At 42.9% G+C, this 25,036-nt stretch overlaps 1 protein-coding gene and 2 long non-coding RNA genes across 4 annotated transcripts in view; 2 read left to right on the top strand and 1 right to left on the bottom strand.

Annotated features, from left to right (window-relative positions):
• The window catches only part of LOC309478219, a 248,457-nt gene that overhangs the window by 167,357 nt on the left and 56,064 nt on the right, over nt 1-25,036 (top strand). The gene's annotated exons all lie outside the window — the stretch shown is intronic.
• LOC309478194 (POM121 and ZP3 fusion protein-like) lies at nt 1,647-15,934 on the bottom strand. Of its 2 annotated transcripts, XM_082141808.1 has the most exons (6): nt 13,970-15,934; nt 2,680-3,256; nt 2,422-2,539; nt 2,256-2,338; nt 2,091-2,182; nt 1,647-2,021 (listed from the first exon to the last, which is right to left on the bottom strand). In XM_082141808.1, exons 3-6 carry the CDS (start codon nt 2,494-2,496, stop codon nt 1,954-1,956), a joined length of 318 nt encoding a protein of 105 aa, XP_081997934.1. In that variant the 5' UTR covers nt 2,497-2,539; nt 2,680-3,256; nt 13,970-15,934; the 3' UTR covers nt 1,647-1,953. The 2 variants fall into 2 exon arrangements, with proteins under 2 accessions (XP_081997934.1, XP_081997933.1); XM_082141807.1 differs by lacking the exons at nt 1,647-2,021; nt 2,091-2,182; nt 2,256-2,338; nt 2,422-2,539; nt 13,970-15,934 and adding an exon at nt 3,578-5,047 and having other exon boundaries at nt 2,686-3,256.
• LOC309478237 overlaps nt 5,097-25,036 on the top strand; it is a 42,490-nt gene continuing 22,550 nt past the window's right edge. Inside the window, exon 1 of the long non-coding RNA XR_014198892.1 lies at nt 5,097-6,561. This is a non-coding gene — a long non-coding RNA (uncharacterized lncRNA). The remainder of the gene's footprint in view (nt 6,562-25,036) is intronic.

Below are 25,036 nucleotides of genomic sequence, written 5' to 3' on the forward strand. Positions count from 1 at the left end.
GTTATGAGGAAATATATATCATGGGTTCGCATACATAATATGAGATTTTATACACAGGAAAAAAGAACCTACAAGGTTTAATATCTTAATATATATTCTCTTAAATAATTCATTATAATACATTTAAAAAATGAATTTTTTGTTATTTATAGGCCTAGGCCTGAGGCATGAAACGAGAGTTAAATTCAACAAGAAAAAGAGGAAAACATAAAGCAGTTAGCCACTTTTGCTTGTGGATGAAAATGTTTGGATATAAAATAAAGAAATTATCAAGAGATGACAATTTTTGGATTTCGTAATAAAAATAAATAATATCGTTAAGGATAAAACGGTGGGTCACATTAGTAGGGTTAAATATAAGAACTTAAATTAAACCTAAATGTATTCACAAAATAAATGGGCAGCAGTTTCTTCAAAAAGACCACAAAATGAGCAAGTTTAATCAATATCAAGATATTTACAGACAGATGAATTAAACGTGTTAACGCTTGTTAACGCTTGTGATAACGCGTCGGAGGTCACATAACGTCAACATGGCAGATGTCCAGTTCGCATTCATACTTCAGGCTATAAAGTACCTACTCTTTTAGCGCTTTCGAAGTAAGTACTTATTGAAATTAAGTACCTACTCCTTGAATGTGCGGTTTCGAACGCAGCCCTTGTCTTGCTGTGTCTCAATTCGCCTACTTATACTATGCCCTAACAGTATGTACTGTTTTTGTGAAGACTCTCTACTTGACCCATCGGTCACGCACATCAGCCATGTTTTGTAGTTTTCTGAACACTTTTAACTCGTGTTTGTAGTTCTGAACTGAATCCTCCTCCAAAGCGCAATAGGTTGTGGGCAATATTAGCCGTTATAGTGAGCAATGAGCACGGATCCACACTTCGAAAATCGACCAGAAATAGTAGACCATCTGGGGACTTCAGGCATACTCTTTTCAACATACTATGTTTTGGGTCACACTTATTTTAATCTCACATACTGTTTAGGATGGATAGTATGGACATCGAGACACAGGGTCAGTCTCTCTTATTTGATAAAAGGGCTGTATCAGAAATCACATACTTCCCTACTATATAGTTGGCGAAAAACAGTATATGACAAAAGTAGTATGTCCGAACTTACAGAACTCATAAAAGAGTAGGCAAAAAGTACCTGGATGATCTACTACTTCCGGCTAGATTCGAAAGTGTTCATACGATGGACACTTTACTATCCCATGAGGCCTCAGGAGAGGATTTGTGAATGGCAGTGAAGCGACAACTGATGCTGAAAGGTCACATGACAATGATAACATGGTGGATGTAGTATATATGGATTTCATTCATACTACACATACTTTTTAGAGGTTGTGAAATAATTACTTATTCATAATAAATACCTACTCAATAGAGTACGTGATTTCGGATGCAGCCATTTAACTAAAAACAGGCAACTTTAAGCATTTTGGCCATTTATTTTCATCACCACAGAGTTTGAGGCCTAAATGCAAACATTTAAAAATGGGTTTCAAAGTGCAAGTTTTTGAAAACAATATATTTGTATACTCATGTTAAGCATCACAATATTCATATACAAACTGTGAGAGCACAGGAATACAATAGACTAGAGAGATCAACTCCATTACATCAGCAGTGCTTCATGGTACAAGGTGTTCCCTGCAGAGCAGTTTTGGAATAATTTGTCTGCCAAATTCTTAAAAGCATCATGGATATGTTTTTTGTCAGGAAATTCTGCTGTTAAACGAAAAACATGTATTGTAAACTGATGGCTTCAAAAGCATATACCAATTAACCTTGGAGCTTACAGTAGCTGCATTTAAAATGCTCAGTTTAAGATAACCTATGGAGAAAATGCATAAACTTCCAGAACCCTATGGTTGTATGGTATATGGGACTTGAGGCAAAATGACAAGTCAGAAACAAGCAAGGATTGGTTTGTCAGTTTTATTAAGAACCTCTCTTTTGCCCTTGAACCATTACAGGACCAAGTGAGGCCTTGCCTTCCCACTGAATGCCTAGAGAGAAGAGAGCCAAGTTAGAGCACTTGAATAAAAGCAACCTTAGAAAGAGAAAACGCTACCAACCTCCATAGGGAGAAGCAGCAAATTCACCATCAGGACCACATGTTGAGTCACAGCAACCACAAACTTGGTCATTTCCATCAGCAGCAATCCACCTGCAAAAAGACAAGACATGGAACCTTCAAAATGAACAAAGTCCATAATTTGTAATTAAATAAAAATAATTACCCATTGGCAAAGGAACAAGATTTGCGCTGAGCATCACTGGGTGCAGAAGCAATAGTTGCCTTCAGAACACAGGTTATGTAGATCTGCAAGGGATGACAGACAAGTCACAAAACCAAAGCAGTCCAGAAGAGAAGTCAAATTAACACATGATATTCAGAATACATACAGAAGGACTGTTGCCCTCATGGAACATAAACGCCTCCAGCTGGAAGTGGATCTTGTCAACCTGAGACCGAGGCATGAAGCGGGAGCTGGAAGCTGTAGTTTTGGCATCCACAAAGCACCTGACAACAAAATGATCACAAAGAGCAACTCATGAACGTCAACTGTAGAGCGTCAAGCAACTAGACTTTACCCATGATTCTGTGACAGTGGTTACAAACAACTTAAAACAGTCCTACCGCATCAAGGGCCATGACCTTACCCATGATTCTCAATTAAGGAATATCTTGGAAGGGAGTTCACATCAGGTACTTGAGTGGCCACACAGCGGTCCACAAACACACGCAGAGGCACATGATTGTACTGATGCACAGATGCCTCGATGTTAATAACGTCACCCAGGAAATAGGAGTATGAAGGCCTCTGATAGGACCAATCTACACAAATAAAAATATAACCAATTATTTATTTTTTTAAGTGCACAACCACAATAGCAAGGGTAAAGGTGTATTTTATTGAAAGAAACAACCTGTACCAACCCATCATGAGCTTCAGGGAGAACAGCAAGACTTCTTCACCAGCCTTGGTTGAGGCATAAGGGAACCATGTTGGCCTCAAGGCATCACTGCTTACATTTTGAAGCCTGCGGTTCATGAAAGTACCCATTAAATGGTCTCCCAGTTGCTCGAAAAAGAACAGAAAGTCACAGAGATCACTTACCTTTGATAATGGCATTGAACACCAACAATTGCACCAACGGCCCGGGTAATCGGAATACCTGCAAGCGCCTCAGGGGTGTAGGTAAGAGAGAAGGTGTAGACAAGCTCACCCTCATTCATCTGGAAAAAGACTGTGGTTACCAAGAGGGTCATCCCAGAGACTTAACGTATACCAAGACAGTGCCCTCATATTGCTATGAATGGGAAAGTGCTCAGTGCAATAGTTGAATGACTCCAAAATAAGAGCATCAAAATGTTGTTGGTTTGAAGGGTTATTAAAGGCAAGTATTTGAAAATTCAGGATTTCCACATTCAAATGGATAGTACATGGTTTTCATTTGCAATGCCAGGGCAGCTAAGACCAAGTAAACTGACTTTCCTTGAAAGATTTTGGCTATCTTCCACCACACCAAAATAACCCATTAAGATTTGAGTTCTTACCATCAGCACACTGTTGCAGTTCTGTAATTCATAGTCAAAGATGAGCACTCTAGACTCAGGATCCTGACCAACAACAGGACATCCACCTAAAGACAGACCAGTTGGCTGGATCAACTGACCATTGCTGAAAAAGTCCTGCTGGACCTCTACAAGCACCCGATTCTCGCCGCATTGAACCGCTACGCTGCTGGGAGTCACGGGTTGCCTCAACTGAAAGTCCACCGCCAACTCACGCTGCGCCTCGGGAACAATGGGATACCTCCAATCCAAAGGCTTCACTGGACCCTGCAACAGCTGCTTCTCCTGAAGGCCAAAAGGCTCCTGTGCAAGGCTTTTGAAGTCGTGACCCAAAGGACTCTGAAACTGAGAAGCCACTTGCAAAGGGTTCCAGAGCCCTAGAGGAGAAAGGGCCGGACTTCTGGAAGCTGGATCTGATTTTGGCCCCTTGCTTCTTGGACTGTGACTGTGCCTTAAACTTCCCCAGACATCAGGCAGATCAAATGCAACAATCACAACCATCACTAAGACAACTTTCAGAAACCCCATCCTAACAAACTTTGACTCAAACACCACAACACACACCAGTGCTTAGCTTTGCCTGTTTGTACACCTTTGAATTAAGGTGGCTCCACCCCTTTTACCTTAATTGATTACCTTTGATTCTCTTCTGGACCTGTAGATTTTATGCATCTCAGGCACCCACCGCTCTTCACATTCTGTATGTCTCTCTTATCTGACACATTAAGGGGGGTATTTACATGACACAATTTTCAACTAAATCTTTTTATGCATTTTGTTCATTTACACAACAACAGCGTTTTGGGGGCCTAAAACTCAAAGTTTTGAAAACTGATTTCAAAATGCAAGTTTTTGAAACCGATACCATTATTGTCTCCGTGTAAACTACAAAAATATGAATTTATGAAAGCGGTGACGTCATGTGCATGCGTATTACGTGTTCAGTCTATAGCAGGGGTCGGCAAGTAACTTTGGCTGCGGGCCAATATTTTTTTTAGCCAGTAGATGGCGGGCCAGCTACACGGAGTAGGCCTATGGATACAAATTAAATACTCTTATATAGGCCTATAATTGTGGGATATGATGTGTCCGTCACCGTCCGTGGATCATTCATTCAATCTTTTTTTTTTTTTTTTTTTAAACCAAAAATAAAAAGATGAAAAACGACTTGTTTTTCCATGATTTATTTCCTGAACTGAAATGAAAAAAACGAATAAGGACGGGTTTTCTGATTTTCTGATTGTGCTCAGATCAAAAATAGAAAAAATGAATTACTGGATTAGACAAATTTTAATTTTGATTTTTAATTTTTAATTTAACACCTTATGCATATATCAAGGAAATCATTTTAAACAGATCAAGTACTATTGTGGTAACAGATTACAGCCATTTTAATAAAGGTGTGAATAGCAATCATGCCTCATTCAGTACAGTCCGACGTTTGAACTTTATTCCTTTTTTTTAATTTATTATTATTTATTCGGGGACACACACATACACACCTAAGGTTTAAGGAGGTCTGCGCGGGACTGTTTTTTTTTTCCGTCCCGCTCCGCCTCCCACAAGGTTCTATTCAGCAACCGCTTAAAATACACTCGGTGTTCACCCGCTTTATTTCCCGACCTGACGGGTCCACAAAATTTAGATCTCGTTTCCATAATCTCACATTCAAATGTCTCTAACGGAAAGAAGGAGATTAAGTAGCCTATAATAATTATAAATGCTATACAAAAATTGTGTTCGTGTCAATATAAATAGTAGGCTATTTTAACATTGTACTGTCAGCAGAGAAAAAAAATGCCACAGAAAAAAAAAAAGAAAGAAATATAAATAACATAAATTAAATAGGACAAAGCCTATCACTCAAATTTCTAAGCAACATAAACGAAAATCATATTGCCCTACTGACGAAATGAAGTAGGCTATTTTCTGCCGAACTATTTCAAACATCCTTGCAAAAAAAGAATGTTGTTGACTGACAATGGTTTCAGTACCAAACAGCTCCTCAGAGCTAGGTGTACAGGTGGTCAGAATTAAGTGCGGATACGCTGTCAAAAGATGTCGGGAGTGCGAGTGGGCTATTGTCAGTCAGACCGCCCGCTCCGTCCAAAGTACACCAGAGTTCTGACCGCTAACGTCTTTTGACACGCGAATGGACACAAAGTGGTCAAGCGTATAACTAGACGCGGCAGGCGCGAATTTGACGCGCTATTCGCGTCCGGTGTGAACGCACAGTTATACTTTAAAATGTAATCCCGCGCCGCATGATTCCCTATGGGCGTTTCACACAGTATGCGGCGGTGAAATCGCCGCGCGACTACGGCTTTTCTCAAGTAGTGGAAGAGTTTTGTGCAGCATTTAGGACTACCAAAATATTCCGGCGGGCCAGAAAATATTGCCGCCAGTTGCCGTTCCCTGGTCTATAGGCGTGTAGTGTTTCTTAACAAAGTGTCATTGCCAACTACTGGCCTGGCAGCAGAATACAGCGTTTTTAGTTGTTTTCACAGATCCTTGTGAACCGGGATCATTTTGACAACATTGTTGTCTGTACCCAAAACATTTATTAATGCAAAGGAAAATCTTTCTTATTTTTAGTACAATGTTGTCATGTAAACATACCCTTAGTTTAGTTATTGGAGCTATAGCCTAATGAGTTGATTATCTGAATCAGGTGTGTTAAATAAGAGAGACACACTTTGGCTATGTTCACACTGTCAGTCCAAATCTGGGGCCGTTCTTCGTACGTCGCTAACTCAGTTAGCTGGATTTGATTGTTGACGATTTGGCATGATCTTGGATTGTTTGGTTCTTCGAAGCTCATCCTGGACTTGCTGTCATAGCAACAGGTCCGTAAGCTTAAACCTGCTCGCGAGCAGGCTTATTTCATGTAAACAGGATAAGATTGCGGCTTTTTAAGCGGAGCTGATACGGGAAGTCCAGCGCAGCGCGATACTCGTGAGATTGTCGTTTACATTATTAAATTGTTGGAAACGCACCTTTATTTTCGACTTGTCGGAGTCTGGCTTTAACTACAGTACAAACTGTTTGCATTGCCCTAAGATTATTTGCGAGTGGCTCTTTCCTTTACACTATTGGAGATGCGGAGAACTTGATGGAAAGTGCTGTCTGTCGTGTCATTCGGAGTTTACCTGGCGCTTTTAGGTTTAAAAAACAGTTTTTTGTGGCATTTCCAAGCCACTTAAGACCCAATGTTGTAAAGCAGTTTTTTTTTTAAACCAATTTTTTTTTTTTAGGCTATCATAATTTTTTATGAAGATCATGCAATCATGACCATGCTGATTACAGTATGTCACTCAGGCTTCACTAACGTGATTGGTACCATAGACTATAGGCTACCATAGACTGCCATCAAGGCCTCACAGAACTGAAAGAGTTTTGTCAAATGTCAAGACAATGTCAAATTGAAGTTTGTAAGTTTACAGAGATTTTATTAATGAGAGTGAGAGAGCTAAAGTAATATGAAATAAAGCATCATAATTGTATGTTCCCTCTCTTAAAGCCACAAATAAACAAATAGCGCTTTTCCACTACACAGTACCAGCTCGCCTCGACTCGGCTCGGCTCTGTTTGGTTTTCCACTGTGTAAAAGTTGTACCTGTACCTGCTTCCAGGTACTTTTTTTCGTACCACCTCCGGCGAGGTTCCAAGCGAGCTGAGGCGAGCCGAGGCGATACTAAAATGTGACGTGAAAACAAGGCAGACTGCTGATTGGTCAGAGAGAATCGTCACTATTCACTGCGTCATCATTGCACGCGCCAGACGGAGTATCCTGAATAAAAAACAGCAAAAACAAAAACAAAAACATCCAAAAACAGCATACACTCGATTTCCTCCATTGTCCTGTGTGTGTGGGTAGCGGGTGTGTCTCGCGCGTCACGGCAGTTCTCTTACGAGAGGTACTCTCGTACTGCGTAATATCTTACGCTAGGGGAAATCTCTTTTCCGCGAGATACTGAAGCCAAAAAATTATCCTTAATTTTGAAATAATGTAAAACGCGTTGCGGCAGCATGCAGACATAGGCGAGACAGCTCGCGCGCCTATTGGCTGCCCTGCGGCAACTGCAGCAGCCTATCGATAAGGCCCTATCGTGACGTCATCACCAATGGGGGCGCTTCGCGCCCCATACGTCACGTCCCGCCGAAACGGGCGTGGCCTGGGGCTATAAATACAGCATCGAAAGGCTAGCTTACCGGTTTTTCATCTCTTCAGCGGAGCTCACGCATCGCTGGATCCAGAGAGAAGAAGCCGCGCCGTGGAAACAGCATTTCAGCGGGACGAGTTCGGTACCTGGAGTCGCTGGCCGCGCCGCCTTCAACCACCGTTCCTGCTACGCTATCCGGCGTTATATCCTTTCATTGCATTGTGTGTGTTCGCCGCCGCGACTCACACTCCCTTTCTAAAAGAGCAGAGCGTCTTTTTCAAGATGTCTCGTCCATCCTGTGGCTCGTGCCGAGCCCCACTCAGCGACGGGGACCGCCATGTCATCTGCGTTTCCTGCCTGGGTGAAGGACATGCGGCTCTAGCGCTCGCTGACGGCGGATGCCCTCACTGCGAGCTTATGCCTATGGCGACTCTGAGGACTCGCATGGCAACTTTCCACGAGCCTGCACCCCCCGCTTCGACGCCGCGCCGTAAAAAGCGCCGTGCTCAGCGGATCCCTGAGCCTCCTACCGAGAAAAGCTCGCCGGTGCGCCTGCCAGCTTCGCCGTCTGCTTCTCTCGAGTCTCTCACTCCCGGACAGTGGCCGCCGCTGGCCGCCGCTTCCGCCGGAGATGACAAGGAAGAAGCGGCAGTTTTCGAGGAGGACAACTGCTCTATCCTGGCTTCGGACAGCGAGGATTGGGCGAGCTCTGTGGACCTCGCCCCTTCTTCTGCCCGCGAGTCGTCAGGAAAACGGGCCAGCATTGAAGCTGAGCTGATGCGTCTGCTCACACAGGCCACAGAGAGCCTCGGCCTCGAGTGGTCCGCGCCCGCCGAGCCTACACGCAACCGTCTGGACGGCTGTTTTCTGCAAGGGGACCGCGTTTCCACGCCCTCAAGACCCGCCCCGTTTCTTCCTGAGCTTCATGAAGAACTGGCAAAGTCTTGGAGCGCCCCTTTTTCAGCCAGGCTACGTTCCTCTGCTTCGGCGGCATTCTCCGTGGTGGACGGTGCCAAAGACAGAGGATACCTCGCTCTCCCTCTAGTGGAGGAGGCGGTAGCAGCCCATCTTTGCCCGCCCTCTGCTGGACGGCGGACTAAGACGGCGCTACCTTCAAAAGCCTGCCGCGCTACTTCCACCCTGCACAGTCGCGCTTACACCGCCGCTGGGCAGGCTGCATCAGCGCTACACACTATGGCCACTCTCCAGATCTTCCAAGCTAACCTTCTCCGAAAGCTGGACGAGGAAGGCACGGAAGCAATCAACGTGGCGGATTTAAGGAGCGCTACGGACCTCGCACTCCGCGCTACGAAATCCGCTGCACAGGCCATAGGGCGGAACATGGCCTCTCTCACCGTTGCTGAGAGACACCTCTGGCTGACGCTTTCAGAAATGCCGGACTCGGAGCGCTCTGTGTTCCTCGACGCCCCCGTTTCTGCTACTGGCCTCTTTGGATCGTCCGTCAAAGATTTCGCGGACAGATTCGCTGAGGTACAAAAGACGTCGCAGGCCATGAAGCACTTTTTGCCAAAGCGCTCTAGCTCCGCATCAGGCCGCTCTAAACAGCCGTCTGCTCGCAGCTCGCAGCCACCGCCCCCCGCCGCCGCTTCACAGCGTCGACAGGCCCGGGACCAGAGACCACGCTCTCGCTCTGCCGGCCGCCGCCCCCCACAGCGTGGGACTCGGCCGAAGGTTGAGATGAAGCCCGAGGCCTCAAAGTCTTCCTAGCCAGCTTAGGAAAACGACGGTGTTCAAGCCCCGCTGCGGCCGGGTTTCCACCAAAACTTCCCGCTCGTCCAGTTCCATTACATGCGACTGTTCCAGTGTACTCTGCAGTAAACAAGTCGGTTGCATTACCCGCTTGCCTGTACACAAACGCCGTTTTCACGGCGACCCAGATAAATCCTGTAAAGAGCGTATTTTCTGGTATTCCGGCCACGGCCGACGGTGTTATGAGTGTAGTAAAAATGCCCACTGCCCAGTGCCCATTCCTACACACAGACACAGCCCGCCCCACAGGGCTCGCGCACATAAAATCGACTCATGTCGATTGCGCACAGAATGTAGTGAACGTGCCCACGTCCCAGTGCCCACAAACACTACACGCTGCATGTCTCTTGGTTTCTGTAAAAACGAAACCAACACACATACAACCGACTCAGGTCGATGGTGTTTTCAGTGCAAATGTGCCCACTGTCCTGCGCCCACATTCACTCACAGACATGACGAATCCCTCGGTTTCCCCCACGCTCGCCGTCTCTCAGCTACCTGCCGTGAGAGAGCCGAGCGCGGGCGAACCGCCCGCTGTGATCAAAACACTCCCCGCCTCGAGCGCTGCAAATGCGGTGTCTATAATACAGCATACCGAAGCTCCCCGGTCGCCACTATGTCACGACCAGAGCTCCAATCTCATTCAACCCTTAGCTATGCACGCACATGCGTGGGCAAAGCTTCCCGGTGTATCAGAATGGGTGCTGAACATTATAAAAAGAGGCTATTCGCTACAGTTCGCTCGACGTCCCCGCCGTTGTGCGGTGCGAGTCGAAACCACGGTAGAAAAGGAAGTAGCAAGTGTACTTCGTACCGAAATTGCGAAGCTGTTGAGCAAAAGGGCAATAGAGCCTTTATCTCAAGCTCAGAGCGAAGGGGGGCTATACAGCAGATATTTTCTGGTTCCGAAAAAAGACGGGGGTCTCAGACCCATTCTAGATCTAAGACAACTGAACGTAGCGCTTTCAAAACGCAGGTTCAGAATGCTCACAACCAAGAAAATCCTCGCGCAAATTCGCCACGGGGACTGGTTTGTGTCAATAGATCTGAAAGACGCGTATTTCCAAATACAAATAGCGTCACGTCACAGGCGATTTTTGAGATTCGCCTTCGAGGGCCAGGCTTATCAATACACAGTCCTACCGTTTGGCCTGTCCCTAGCACCCCGTACATTCACGAAGTGCATGGACGCAGCCCTCGCTCCCCTGAAACTTCGGGGAATGCGAGTTTTGAACTACTTGGACGATTGGCTGGTTCTAGCTCAGTCACATACGGAGCTCATAGAACACAGAACCATTTTACTCGAACATCTCGAGAATCTGGGTCTCAAAGTCAACTGGGCGAAAAGTTCACTGTCTCCCAGTCAGAGAATATCTTTCCTGGGCACAGAACTGGACTCGCTGTCAATGACAGCTCAAATATCGCTACAGCGCAGATTGACTATTCAGCGCATGACAGAAACCTTCCGCCGCGGCACTATAGTCCCGCTAAAGAAGTTTCAAAGGATGCTCGGTCTCATGGCAGCAGCATCCACAGTTCTCCAGCTGGGTCTGCTTCGCATGCGCCCACTGCAGTTCTGGCTACAAGCGCAAGTACCGCGTCGAGCATGGACTTCAGGTCTCTTTCGTCTCAAGGTCGATCAGGAATGCGTCTCAGCACTGATACCCTGGAGAGCGACCGACTGGTACCAGTCAGGTGTAAGCCTGGGGACTTCCTCAAGTGTGAAGGTGGTGTCCACGGACGCCTCCACCTCGGGATGGGGAGCACTGCTCGAGGGCAGACCGTTTTTTGGCCAGTGGTCAGAACGGGAAAAGCTTCTGCACATAAACTGCCTGGAAATGATGGCAGTCGACAACGCGCTGAGGCGCTTTCGTCCCCAAATAGCAGGACACCACGTCTTGGTCCGCTCGGACAACATGTCAGTGGTAGCCTACATAAATCGCCAGGGAGGCATCACATCCCGAAACCTATACAGGTTAGCGAAACGCCTCCTGGTATGGGCTCAGCACAATTTGCGCTCGCTCAGAGCAGCGCATGTGCCTGGCCACCTGAATGTGGGACCAGACAGACTGTCCAGGAACAATGTTCCAGCAGGAGAATGGTCACTGCATCCGCAGACAGTCCAACTGCTGTGGCAGACATTCGGCAGAGCAAAGATAGACCTGTTTGCGTCTCAAGAAAACGCTCACTGCCCGGAATTTTTCTCAAAGAGCAGGGATGCGCTGGCCCACGTCTGGCCCCGCTGCCCGCTCTATGCCTTTCCCCCCATCACGCTCCTACCTCAGGTATTAGAGCGGATCAGGGAAAGCAGATGCTCAGTGTTACTGGTTGCTCCGTTCTGGAAGAACCAGGCTTGGTTCCCAGTTCTTATGCAGCTGACGAGCACTGCCCCATGGCCAATACCAGTGAGGAGGGACCTCCTCTCTCAAGCCAGGGGCTCGATCTGGCATCCTCGCCCGGAGCTTTGGTCCCTACATGCGTGGGCCATCAACGGGTACCCTCTGATATCCCAGAGGGAGTGTTAAACACGATCATGCAGGCTAGAGCTCCCTCTACGAGACGGCTCTATTCCTCAAAATGGTCAGTGTTCTCCAGCTGGTGCACAGCACGCGGCTTTTCACCCCTGGACTGTGGAGTGACGGAGGTTCTCTCCTTCCTACAAGAGCTACTGGATGAAGGCAGAGCCCCATCCACGCTCAAAGTCTATGTGGCGGCTATAGCAGCGTTTTCCAAACCAACGCTTGGTCAGTCACTAGGAAGGAACGATCTGGTCATTCGGTTCCTTAGAGGAGCTAAGAGGTTAAATCCTCCCAGACCTCCCTCAGTCCCCATATGGGACCTTTCTACGGTCTTGGAGGCCATGAAGGGTGCCCCATTTGAGCCTATCCAGTCAGTAGATATCAAACACTTGTCTTTCAAAACGGTGTTTCTTCTGGCTCTCGCTTCAGTGAAGCGCATAGGGGACTTACAAGCGCTCTCAGTGAGCGCGACGTGTATGGAGTTTGGGCCAAATGACTCGAAAGTCATACTCAATCCAAGGCACGGGTACGTCCCTAAATCCCTCAATACACCGTTCAGGGCCCAGGTAATTTCCCTGTCTGCCCTGCCGGTCTCTAACGAGGAGAAGGACGCCAGCTTCCTTTGCCCAGTCAGGGCGCTAAGGGCTTATGTGTCCCGCACGTCTGTTTTCAGACAGACGGAGCAGCTCTTTGTTTCACTCTACGGACGTTCTAAGGGACTCGCCGTTTCGAAACAGAGCCTATCCAGATGGATAGTCGATGCTATAGCGCTGGCTTACACCTCTAAGGGCTTGCAGTGCCCATTGGGTGTCAGAGCGCACTCCACGAGAGGCGTGGCCTCGTCGTGGGCTTGGTCTAGTGGGATTGCCTTGCAAGATATCTGTATGGCGGCAGGCTGGGCCTCCCCGTCTACATTTATAAGGTTTTATAACCTAGAGGTTCCCGCTCTGCAAGCTAAGCTGCTTTCAGTCTAGAAATCGGTACTGTCTGCCCCGAGTACGTCCGGCCCAGAATACCAAAATAGCGCGAGCAACGCTCGTTTAGATCGCGCAGCTCTATGGGCAATGTGTAAGACCCACTATATTCATCAGTCCAGGCCGGGGTCGCCCTGACTGAGTAAATACCATCACTATAACTGTTCTTATAGGATGCTGCATTACAGGAATGATGCTATTCTAGCCACTCTTCCTGGGCTCTCTGTGAGTCACTTATGATCATGTACTACATGAGCCCGGGCACCTGCCCTTGGGACTTTGGTGCTGGATCATAACATGCACGGCGTTTTACACTGTTTCCCCTAGCGTAAGATATTACGCAGTACGAGAGTACCTCTCATAAGAGAACGTACTCGGTTACTAACGTAACCTCGGTTCTCTCTAGAGAGGAAACGAGTACTGCGTATCTTGCCGTGCCTGCGCACGCTCCGGTTCGCTCCGGCGATGAAAAACCGGTAAGCTAGCCTTTCGATGCTATATTTATAGCCCCAGGCCACGCCCGTTTCGGCGGGACGTGACGTATGGGGCGCGAAGCGCCCCCATTGGTGATGACGTCACGATAGGGCCTTATCGATAGGCTGCTGCAGTTGCCGCAGGGCAGCCAATAGGCGCGCGAGCTGTCTCGCCTATGTCTGCATGCTGCCGCAACGCGTTTTACATTATTTCAAAATTAAGGATAATTTTTTGGCTTCAGTATCTCGCGGAAAAGAGATTTCCCCTAGCGTAAGATATTACGCAGTACTCGTTTCCTCTCTAGAGAGAACCGAGGTTACGTTAGTAACCGAGTACGTTTCCTGCGGCGTCGCTATGACGACCAGGTACTATTGTGGAGGTACTATCTGCAATGGAAAACGGAGCGAAAAGCGAGCCGAGCCGAGACGAGGCGAGGCATGTGTTCATCAGCTACATGTATAATAAAACACTTACAATTTATCAGATAATGCATGCTGTCCCATTTATCACGTTTCAGTGTGTTTGCTTCTCTTGATCCCTGGGATTTTGACTCTTCCTGTTTGTTCTTCTCCTCCTTGTTCTCATAATTTTGATGATCAAACTGTAGTTTGCTGGTCATTATTTTCTTCCCACCTTGTCTTGCAATTTCCACTTCATATTTGCCTGTTTTAAACACAAATTTCATCAAATGTAACATGTTTTTTATAATCTTCCAACAATATTCTATAAAATCAAGATGTTTAAGTGATGGATAGATGCACCAGAGGTTCATACCATCAGGTTATTTTCTCAATCTCAGATCACAAATACATACTAGACCATTAATACAAATAGACTGAAATGATCAGATTTTCATTTTTAAAAATATATATGAAAGATATTTTCATTTTCTCAATCATCAGATCATTTTAAGAGACATGTTAAAAATGCATCCATTTGTAAGTACAATCCTGTATGAAGTAGGTGACGGTGAAAACCTAAAACTCTGCTGTGAGGGTCATTAGGTCACGCTTTTGTCAATGATTGGGGCATAAAAAAAAATTATTTATGAATGTCTGTTTAATTTATTTTAGTGTCAAAACACAAAACAATAATCTCTTTAATCACAATTGCTTTTATTTAATCAAAATAAAATAAATTAAAATTAATTGTTCGCGATTAATCAGTTGCTTAAAAAATGAAACAGGAAGTTTGGTATGTAGTCCAGTCATTTTATGAAAAAAGGTTGAACAAATTGCAACAGAAGCAAACTCAACTGATTTTGTATCCTCAATATGTCCTGAGTAAGGGGGAAAAAAGCCCCAAAGAATCCCATTAGGGGAAAGTTTAGGAAAAGGCCTACCCTATTCATATGCCTATTCATTCTTTTTCTCACGTGAATAAGGTAAACATTTTAATCTTTAGATATCACCATGAAAACAAACAAAAAATGTATTACAAGTTTTTTTTAATTGTTTGTTAACATGGACAAACGGTGCATAATCTAATTACGTATGTGCTAATTTGCATAAATACCACAACAAATCTAAACATTGGGTCAAGCCAGGTGAAAATATCTTGTTCAATCTTGTTGACACATAACAGTAAAATACTTAATATTAATACCAAAGAGTATAGAAGCCCAAGAGGCGAAACTCTGTTGTGTTATGGGTAACAGTCTGTAGATGGCGCTGCGGAGGCGCGTCCGCCATTATGGACTGAAAGCTGCTGAAATCGTTAGCGCCAGTCAATGGCAAAATCAATGCCTCTTCTCTCACAAAAAGAAAAAAATACAAAAAAAACGTCTCATACACAAATGCACACACAATAGATGGTGGTGTCTGATTAATTACTGAGATCTTGGCACCACTTCCATTTTAGTACTGTTTATAAATCATGTGTGCACCATGGTGTGCACTTGCTAGATTGCACATCTTTTTTGTAGCCTACCTTTCCGCCTGTAATAGGACATTCATAGATTGTTTTTATTCTTGCCATTGAAACGTTCACTGCATGTGTGCACTTTCACTGAAGATGTTGAAAAAACAAGTTGTTAATATTTTTGTGATATTCTATGTAAGAGATTAACTGTCTTTAGAAATGTTCATTTATAATTTTATTTATTTATTTATTTATTTTTCCAAATCATATCGTTATGTTCTCTAATTTCAAAATCAACATTTGAATAAATATCTTATTAGGCTACTGTGTGTCTGCATAGCCTATATATTATTTCATGAATTTCTATTATTCATATAACAAGGAAAATGCATAATAGAACATAAATATTGATAGATTAAAGGTTTGCAGTAATTTTATAATTGTATCTTTGCAAACCGTAAGTGGTAGGCTAATGAAGCCGATTCGGTGGGGGACATACCCTTACGAAAAAGTACTATAGGAATCTTATAGTATTTTGGGACAAAATATTATAGTAATCTTATAGGAATACGAGCCGCTATAGTAATTCTATAGTAGTCTTATAGTCCTTCTATAGTAATATTTTGTCCCAAAATACTATTTTCCTATGGTAATTAGGCCATGCATAACCAACACATAAACGTAACATTTTCAGTCATTTAACGTCGGTCATCCTCATTAATGTATTTTAAATTGTTTTCATATTTAGATATGACGGCCAGAAAAAATTAAGTTATGTTAAGCTTTTGTTATGTTAAGTTGGTTCAGTGCCATTGACTCCCATTATTTTTCGGCGTTTTCCTTCAGTTTTCAGTCCATAATGGCGGCCGCGCCGCACGTCATGGGGGCAACTGTTGCTATGGAGCGTTCTATTGAGTTTCGCCTCTTGGGCTTCTACTACTCTTTGTTAATACTTAAATAGCGCAAAACCTCACAACACACACCCCCTGTCGGTGATTGGTTGGAACACTATTTATTTTGGTTTTGAGTGGTTGGTGAAACCAATTGTTTTTGTGTGCAGAATCAGATCTCAGAGCCTAGGCTGCCTAGAGATGTTTTTTTGACGGCCTGCTTATGGGTCGGGCTAGCGGATCGTTAGGAAAGATTAGATGAATGTGATCAATTATGTTTGGGCCTTTTTTGGGCCTGAAATCGCTGATCAGGAGGGCAGTATGAAGTGGTGTACAGAATGCTTTGAATAAAGCTACCTTAACATAAGCAGAACACATGCCAAATTTACGTGCAAGCACATTAGCCTGAGCATATAACTTGCTCGACACTGTCTATTGATGTCCTTATCATCCGATAACTCATTTGCAATATGATGGCCAGGATATTTAATCTCATCACACACTTTAAGGGCAGTACCAGATAAAAAGAAATCAGGGAATACAAATTGCCTGTCTTCTTTACTTCTAACAATCACGATATTGCTCTTACTTGCATTATATTTGATATCAAAATCTGCACCGTACTGAGAGCAAACCTTCAACAGTTGTTGTAACCCAGCACTATATTGGCAAATGATTACCAAATCATCTGAATACATAAGGTGATTAGTGAGAGTATTGCCTATCATGCATCCTGTATTACATTTATTTAATTGTTGTGACAAGTCATCCATATACACGTTAAAAAGGAAAGGTGACAAAATACCACCCTGACGAACTCCGGTTACTAACAGTAAAAGGTTCTGATACAGAGCAACCCCCCCCCCCCCCCCCCCATTTCACCTGCATAGACTGGCGTGAGTACCAGAAGACTAGAATTCTTATCATTACTTTTGGTATTCCTCTATGTTGCAATTTAAGAAACAATTTTTCATGGTTTACACGATCAAATGCCTTCGAGGCATCTATAAAACACATAAAAGTTGTGGAATTCTGGCTATTATAATGATCTAAAATTTCCTTTAAAGCAAATACACACGTATCTGTACTGTGTTGACGTTTAAAGCCAAATTGGTTGTCAGTCGTAAAAATATACTGTTCCGACCTGTTAAGAAGAATTCTCTCCAACACTTTGGATACGATGCTAGCTAGGGCTATTGGTCTGTAATTGTCCATGCTGTTCATTTTGCCAGTTTTGTCTTTAATGACGGGCACTAATAAAACAGGTCAAATAGATTCAGTCCCATGATAAGAGTCCCATGATCTAAGAAACCTGTCATACAAATAGCAAACAGAGGAACAAGTTTCTTGCTTGCATATTTTAGATGCTCAGCTGTTATTTTATCGGTCCCACACGCTTTATCGTCATCTAATCCCAATACTGCAGATTGTACCTCTTCTGAATTAATAACCACATTTTCGTCATTGTCAATGTTTTCCACCTCAAAAGTATTCCTCCCAATGCAGTTAAACAGCTCATGATAATGTTGCCGCCACATCTTGTATTTATATAAGGATTATATAGGATTATGTAACGGTTCACAGAATTCACGGTTCAGCATCAGATCAGATCAGGCATTCATATGTTTTCACTGCATCTACAATTGCACAAATAAAGCTATGAGGATCGTTCAAATTAGAAATCAGGGGGGGGGGAAATACTTGTAATATGTGTCCAAATAGAAACTCTTATTTCAAATTGTAATCATACATCACAATACTGTTGTTCATAGCCTAGGCTACTATATTTTAATCAAATAAACGCAGGCTGGCGGGAGGATAAGGGACTTATTTCAAAAATACAACTGACCTTACGTTGGCCAATAGCAGCGCTCGGTCAATCGTGACGTACGCCAATGGCAGCTGCAAATCAGAAGCATTTTTTCCGGAAATACCGACTGTTTTGACCAACAAACGTAGAATTTGTAGTGTTCTTATCGTGGTTGACACAATCTACACTTGATGTCGGGAGTATATCCCTCGTGAAAGATCGAAGCTTGAATTTCCCGTTACCGTCGTACAGAAAGACAGGTCGAGCCGGGGCTATAAATAGCCCCCGCGCGCTCTTTACTATTGTCGTTGAGAGCGTTGGGGACTCTCAAGCCGCCCATTGATCGCTAGAAAGGATCGGCTGATCTGGGCGGGTTACACCCTCATCGTAACACGACGATCTTTTTAGCTTATTTCATCTATTATACATTTAAATTGTCCAACAAATGCTTAATAGTGATAATGACTTTATTCAGGACTCAAAATGGAAGGGCCGCAGTACAAGACATAGAAAAAAAACACAATAATTACAACGTAGCAATAAAATATACAGTGCATAGACATAAATGAAGAAAAGATCAATAACTTTCACTTGTAATATACAAACAGGAGCGCCAATGTCTCCACAGTCTAGATGTATACCTGACAGAGCTATAATCATTGTGGGCTAAAGCTTGTATAATTCTATTTTCTGAGGCAGACATTCTACACATGTATCGAAAAATATATACCATTTCTTATTAAGGCAGAACAGGTAGGCACACCAACATTAACAAACATTTGACTAGCACTACACCATCTTGGTTGTTTTAGAAGCAGTCTCATACCATCATTATACGCTACATTCAGTCTCTGCATGTTCTTTCTGCTGTAAGACCGCCACAGGAGGGCAGTATGAAGTGGTGTACAGAATGCTTTGAATAAAGCTACCTTAACATAAGCAGAACACATGCCAAATTTACGTGCAAGCACATTAGCCTGAGCATATAACTTGCTCGACACTGTCTATTGATGTCCTTATCATCCGATAACTCATTTGCAATATGATGGCCAGGATATTTAATCTCATCACACACTTTAAGGGCAGTACCAGATAAAAAGAAATCAGGGAATACAAATTGCCTGTCTTCTTTACTTCTAACAATCACGATATTGCTCTTACTTGCATTATATTTGATATCAAAATCTGCACCGTACTGAGAGCAAACCTTCAACAGTTGTTGTAACCCAGCACTATATTGGCAAATGATTACCAAATCATCTGAATACATAAGGTGATTAGTGAGAGTATTGCCTATCATGCATCCTGTATTACATTTATTTAATTGTTGTGACAAGTCATCCATATACACGTTAAAAAGGAAAGGTGACAAAATACCACCCTGACGAACTCCGGTTACTAACAGTAAAAGGTTCTGATACAGAGCAACCCCCCCCCCCCCCCCCCATTTCACCTGCATAGACTGGCGTGAGTACCAGAAGACTAGAATTCTTATCATTTCTTTTGGTATTCCTCTATGTTGCAATTTAAGAAACAATTTTTCATGGTTTACACGATCAAATGCCTTCGAGGCATCTATAAAACACATAAAAGTTGTGGAATTCTGGCTATTATAATGATCTAAAATTTCCTTTAAAGCAAATACACACGTATCTGTACTGTGTTGACGTTTAAAGCCAAATTGGTTGTCAGTCGTAAAAATATACTGTTCCGACCTGTTAAGAAGAATTCTCTCCAACACTTTGGATACGATGCTAGCTAGGGCTATAGGTCTGTAATTGTCCATGCTGTTCATTTTGCCAGTTTTGTCTTTAATGACGGGCACTAATAAAACAGGTCAAATAGATTCAGTCCCATGATAAGAGTCCCATGATCTAAGAAACCTGTCATACAAATAGCAAACAGAGGAACAAGTTTCTTGCTTGCATATTTTAGATGCTCAGCTGTTATTTTATCGGTCCCACACGCTTTATCGTCATCTAATCCCAATACTGCAGATTGTACCTCTTCTGAATTAATAACCACATTTTCGTCATTGTCAATGTTTTCCACCTCAAAAGTATTCCTCCCAATGCAGTTAAACAGCTCATGATAATGTTGCCGCCACATCTTGTATTTATATAAGGATTATATAGGATTATGTAACGGTTCACAGAATTCACGGTTCAGCATCAGATCAGATCAGGCATTCATATGTTTTCACTGCATCTACAATTGCACAAATAAAGCTATGAGGATCGTTCAAATTAGAAATCAGGGGGGGGGGAAATACTTGTAATATGTGTCCAAATAGAAACTCTTATTTCAAATTGTAATCATACATCACAATACTGTTGTTCATAGCCTAGGCTACTATATTTTAATCAAATAAACGCAGGCTGGCGGGAGGATAAGGGACTTATTTCAAAAATACAACTGACCTTACGTTGGCCAATAGCAGCGCTCGGTCAATCGTGACGTACGCCAATGGCAGCTGCAAATCAGAAGCATTTTTTCCGGAAATACCGACTGTTTTGACCAACAAACGTAGAATTTGTAGTGTTCTTATCGTGGTTGACACAATCTACACTTGATGTCGGGAGTATATCCCTCGTGAAAGATCGAAGCTTGAATTTCCCGTTACCGTCGTACAGAAAGACAGGTCGAGCCGGGGCTATAAATAGCCCCCGCGCGCTCTTTACTATTGTCGTTGAGAGCGTTGGGGACTCTCAAGCCGCCCATTGATCGCTAGAAAGGATCGGCTGATCTGGGCGGGTTACACCCTCATCGTAACACGACGATCTTTTTAGCTTATTTCATCTATTATACATTTAAATTGTCCAACAAATGCTTAATAGTGATAATGACTTTATTCAGGACTCAAAATGGAAGGGCCGCAGTACAAGACATAGAAAAAAAACACAATAATTACAACGTAGCAATAAAATATACAGTGCATAGACATAAATGAAGAAAAGATCAATAACTTTCACTTGTAATATACAAACAGGAGCGCCAATGTCTCCACAGTCTAGATGTATACCTGACAGAGCTATAATCATTGTGGGCTAAAGCTTGTATAATTCTATTTTCTGAGGCAGACATTCTACACATGTATCGAAAAATATATACCATTTCTTATTAAGGCAGAACAGGTAGGCACACCAACATTAACAAACATTTGACTAGCACTACACCATCTTGGTTGTTTTAGAAGCAGTCTCATACCATCATTATACGCTACATTCAGTCTCTGCATGTTCTTTCTGCTGTAAGACCGCCACAGGAGGGCAGTATGAAGTGGTGTACAGAATGCTTTGAATAAAGCTACCTTAACATAAGCAGAACACATGCCAAATTTACGTGCAAGCACATTAGCCTGAGCATATAACTTGCTCGACACTGTCTATTGATGTCCTTATCATCCGATAACTCATTTGCAATATGATGGCCAGGATATTTAATCTCATCACACACTTTAAGGGCAGTACCAGATAAAAAGAAATCAGGGAATACAAATTGCCTGTCTTCTTTACTTCTAACAATCACGATATTGCTCTTACTTGCATTATATTTGATATCAAAATCTGCACCGTACTGAGAGCAAACCTTCAACAGTTGTTGTAACCCAGCACTATATTGGCAAATGATTACCAAATCATCTGAATACATAAGGTGATTAGTGAGAGTATTGCCTATCATGCATCCTGTATTACATTTATTTAATTGTTGTGACAAGTCATCCATATACACGTTAAAAAGGAAAGGTGACAAAATACCACCCTGACGAACTCCGGTTACTAACAGTAAAAGGTTCTGATACAGAGCAACCCCCCCCCCCCCCCCCCCATTTCACCTGCATAGACTGGCGTGAGTACCAGAAGACTAGAATTCTTATCATTTCTTTTGGTATTCCTCTATGTTGCAATTTAAGAAACAATTTTTCATGGTTTACACGATCAAATGCCTTCGAGGCATCTATAAAACACATAAAAGTTGTGGAATTCTGGCTATTATAATGATCTAAAATTTCCTTTAAAGCAAATACACACGTATCTGTACTGTGTTGACGTTTAAAGCCAAATTGGTTGTCAGTCGTAAAAATATACTGTTCCGACCTGTTAAGAAGAATTCTCTCCAACACTTTGGATACGATGCTAGCTAGGGCTATAGGTCTGTAATTGTCCATGCTGTTCATTTTGCCAGTTTTGTCTTTAATGACGGGCACTAATAAAACAGGTCAAATAGATTCAGTCCCATGATAAGAGTCCCATGATCTAAGAAACCTGTCATACAAATAGCAAACAGAGGAACAAGTTTCTTGCTTGCATATTTTAGATGCTCAGCTGTTATTTTATCGGTCCCACACGCTTTATCGTCATCTAATCCCAATACTGCAGATTGTACCTCTTCTGAATTAATAACCACATTTTCGTCATTGTCAATGTTTTCCACCTCAAAAGTATTCCTCCCAATGCAGTTAAACAGCTCATGATAATGTTGCCGCCACATCTTGTATTTATATAAGGATTATATAGGATTATGTAACGGTTCACAGAATTCACGGTTCAGCATCAGATCAGATCAGGCATTCATATGTTTTCACTGCATCTACAATTGCACAAATAAAGCTATGAGGATCGTTCAAATTAGAAATCAGGGGGGGGGGAAATACTTGTAATATGTGTCCAAATAGAAACTCTTATTTCAAATTGTAATCATACATCACAATACTGTTGTTCATAGCCTAGGCTACTATATTTTAATCAAATAAACGCAGGCTGGCGGGAGGATAAGGGACTTATTTCAAAAATACAACTGACCTTACGTTGGCCAATAGCAGCGCTCGGTCAATCGTGACGTACGCCAATGGCAGCTGCAAATCAGAAGCATTTTTTCCGGAAATACCGACTGTTTTGACCAACAAACGTAGAATTTGTAGTGTTCTTATCGTGGTTGACACAATCTACACTTGATGTCGGGAGTATATCCCTCGTGAAAGATCGAAGCTTGAATTTCCCGTTACCGTCGTACAGAAAGACAGGTCGAGCCGGGGCTATAAATAGCCCCCGCGCGCTCTTTACTATTGTCGTTGAGAGCGTTGGGGACTCTCAAGCCGCCCATTGATCGCTAGAAAGGATCGGCTGATCTGGGCGGGTTACACCCTCATCGTAACACGACGATCTTTTTAGCTTATTTCATCTATTATACATTTAAATTGTCCAACAAATGCTTAATAGTGATAATGACTTTATTCAGGACTCAAAATGGAAGGGCCGCAGTACAAGACATAGAAAAAAAACACAATAATTACAACGTAGCAATAAAATATACAGTGCATAGACATAAATGAAGAAAAGATCAATAACTTTCACTTGTAATATACAAACAGGAGCGCCAATGTCTCCACAGTCTAGATGTATACCTGACAGAGCTATAATCATTGTGGGCTAAAGCTTGTATAATTCTATTTTCTGAGGCAGACATTCTACACATGTATCGAAAAATATATACCATTTCTTATTAAGGCAGAACAGGTAGGCACACCAACATTAACAAACATTTGACTAGCACTACACCATCTTGGTTGTTTTAGAAGCAGTCTCATACCATCATTATACGCTACATTCAGTCTCTGCATGTTCTTTCTGCTGTAAGACCGCCACAGGAGGGCAGTATGAAGTGGTGTACAGAATGCTTTGAATAAAGCTACCTTAACATAAGCAGAACACATGCCAAATTTACGTGCAAGCACATTAGCCTGAGCATATAACTTGCTCGACACTGTCTATTGATGTCCTTATCATCCGATAACTCATTTGCAATATGATGGCCAGGATATTTAATCTCATCACACACTTTAAGGGCAGTACCAGATAAAAAGAAATCAGGGAATACAAATTGCCTGTCTTCTTTACTTCTAACAATCACGATATTGCTCTTACTTGCATTATATTTGATATCAAAATCTGCACCGTACTGAGAGCAAACCTTCAACAGTTGTTGTAACCCAGCACTATATTGGCAAATGATTACCAAATCATCTGAATACATAAGGTGATTAGTGAGAGTATTGCCTATCATGCATCCTGTATTACATTTATTTAATTGTTGTGACAAGTCATCCATATACACGTTAAAAAGGAAAGGTGACAAAATACCACCCTGACGAACTCCGGTTACTAACAGTAAAAGGTTCTGATACAGAGCAACCCCCCCCCCCCCCCCCCCATTTCACCTGCATAGACTGGCGTGAGTACCAGAAGACTAGAATTCTTATCATTTCTTTTGGTATTCCTCTATGTTGCAATTTAAGAAACAATTTTTCATGGTTTACACGATCAAATGCCTTCGAGGCATCTATAAAACACATAAAAGTTGTGGAATTCTGGCTATTATAATGATCTAAAATTTCCTTTAAAGCAAATACACACGTATCTGTACTGTGTTGACGTTTAAAGCCAAATTGGTTGTCAGTCGTAAAAATATACTGTTCCGACCTGTTAAGAAGAATTCTCTCCAACACTTTGGATACGATGCTAGCTAGGGCTATAGGTCTGTAATTGTCCATGCTGTTCATTTTGCCAGTTTTGTCTTTAATGACGGGCACTAATAAAACAGGTCAAATAGATTCAGTCCCATGATAAGAGTCCCATGATCTAAGAAACCTGTCATACAAATAGCAAACAGAGGAACAAGTTTCTTGCTTGCATATTTTAGATGCTCAGCTGTTATTTTATCGGTCCCACACGCTTTATCGTCATCTAATCCCAATACTGCAGATTGTACCTCTTCTGAATTAATAACCACATTTTCGTCATTGTCAATGTTTTCCACCTCAAAAGTATTCCTCCCAATGCAGTTAAACAGCTCATGATAATGTTGCCGCCACATCTTGTATTTATATAAGGATTATATAGGATTATGTAACGGTTCACAGAATTCACGGTTCAGCATCAGATCAGATCAGGCATTCATATGTTTTCACTGCATCTACAATTG

This window comes from Leuciscus leuciscus (assembly GCF_965113295.1).
Source record: "Leuciscus leuciscus genome assembly, chromosome: 16".
In the NCBI taxonomy this organism is placed as follows: domain Eukaryota; kingdom Metazoa; phylum Chordata; class Actinopteri; order Cypriniformes; family Leuciscidae; genus Leuciscus; species Leuciscus leuciscus.

Excerpts from the sequence above, each read along its gene's own strand:
- LOC309478194 (XM_082141807.1), bottom strand. The coding sequence starts at position 4,123 with ATGGGGTTTCTGAAAGTTGTCTTAGTGATGGTTGTGATTGTTGCATTT. Across the intron at positions 3,257-3,577 it reads ACTGCAACAGTGTGCTGATG|ATGAATGAGGGTGAGCTTGT; the intron begins GTAAGAACTCAA and ends GTCTTTTTCCAG.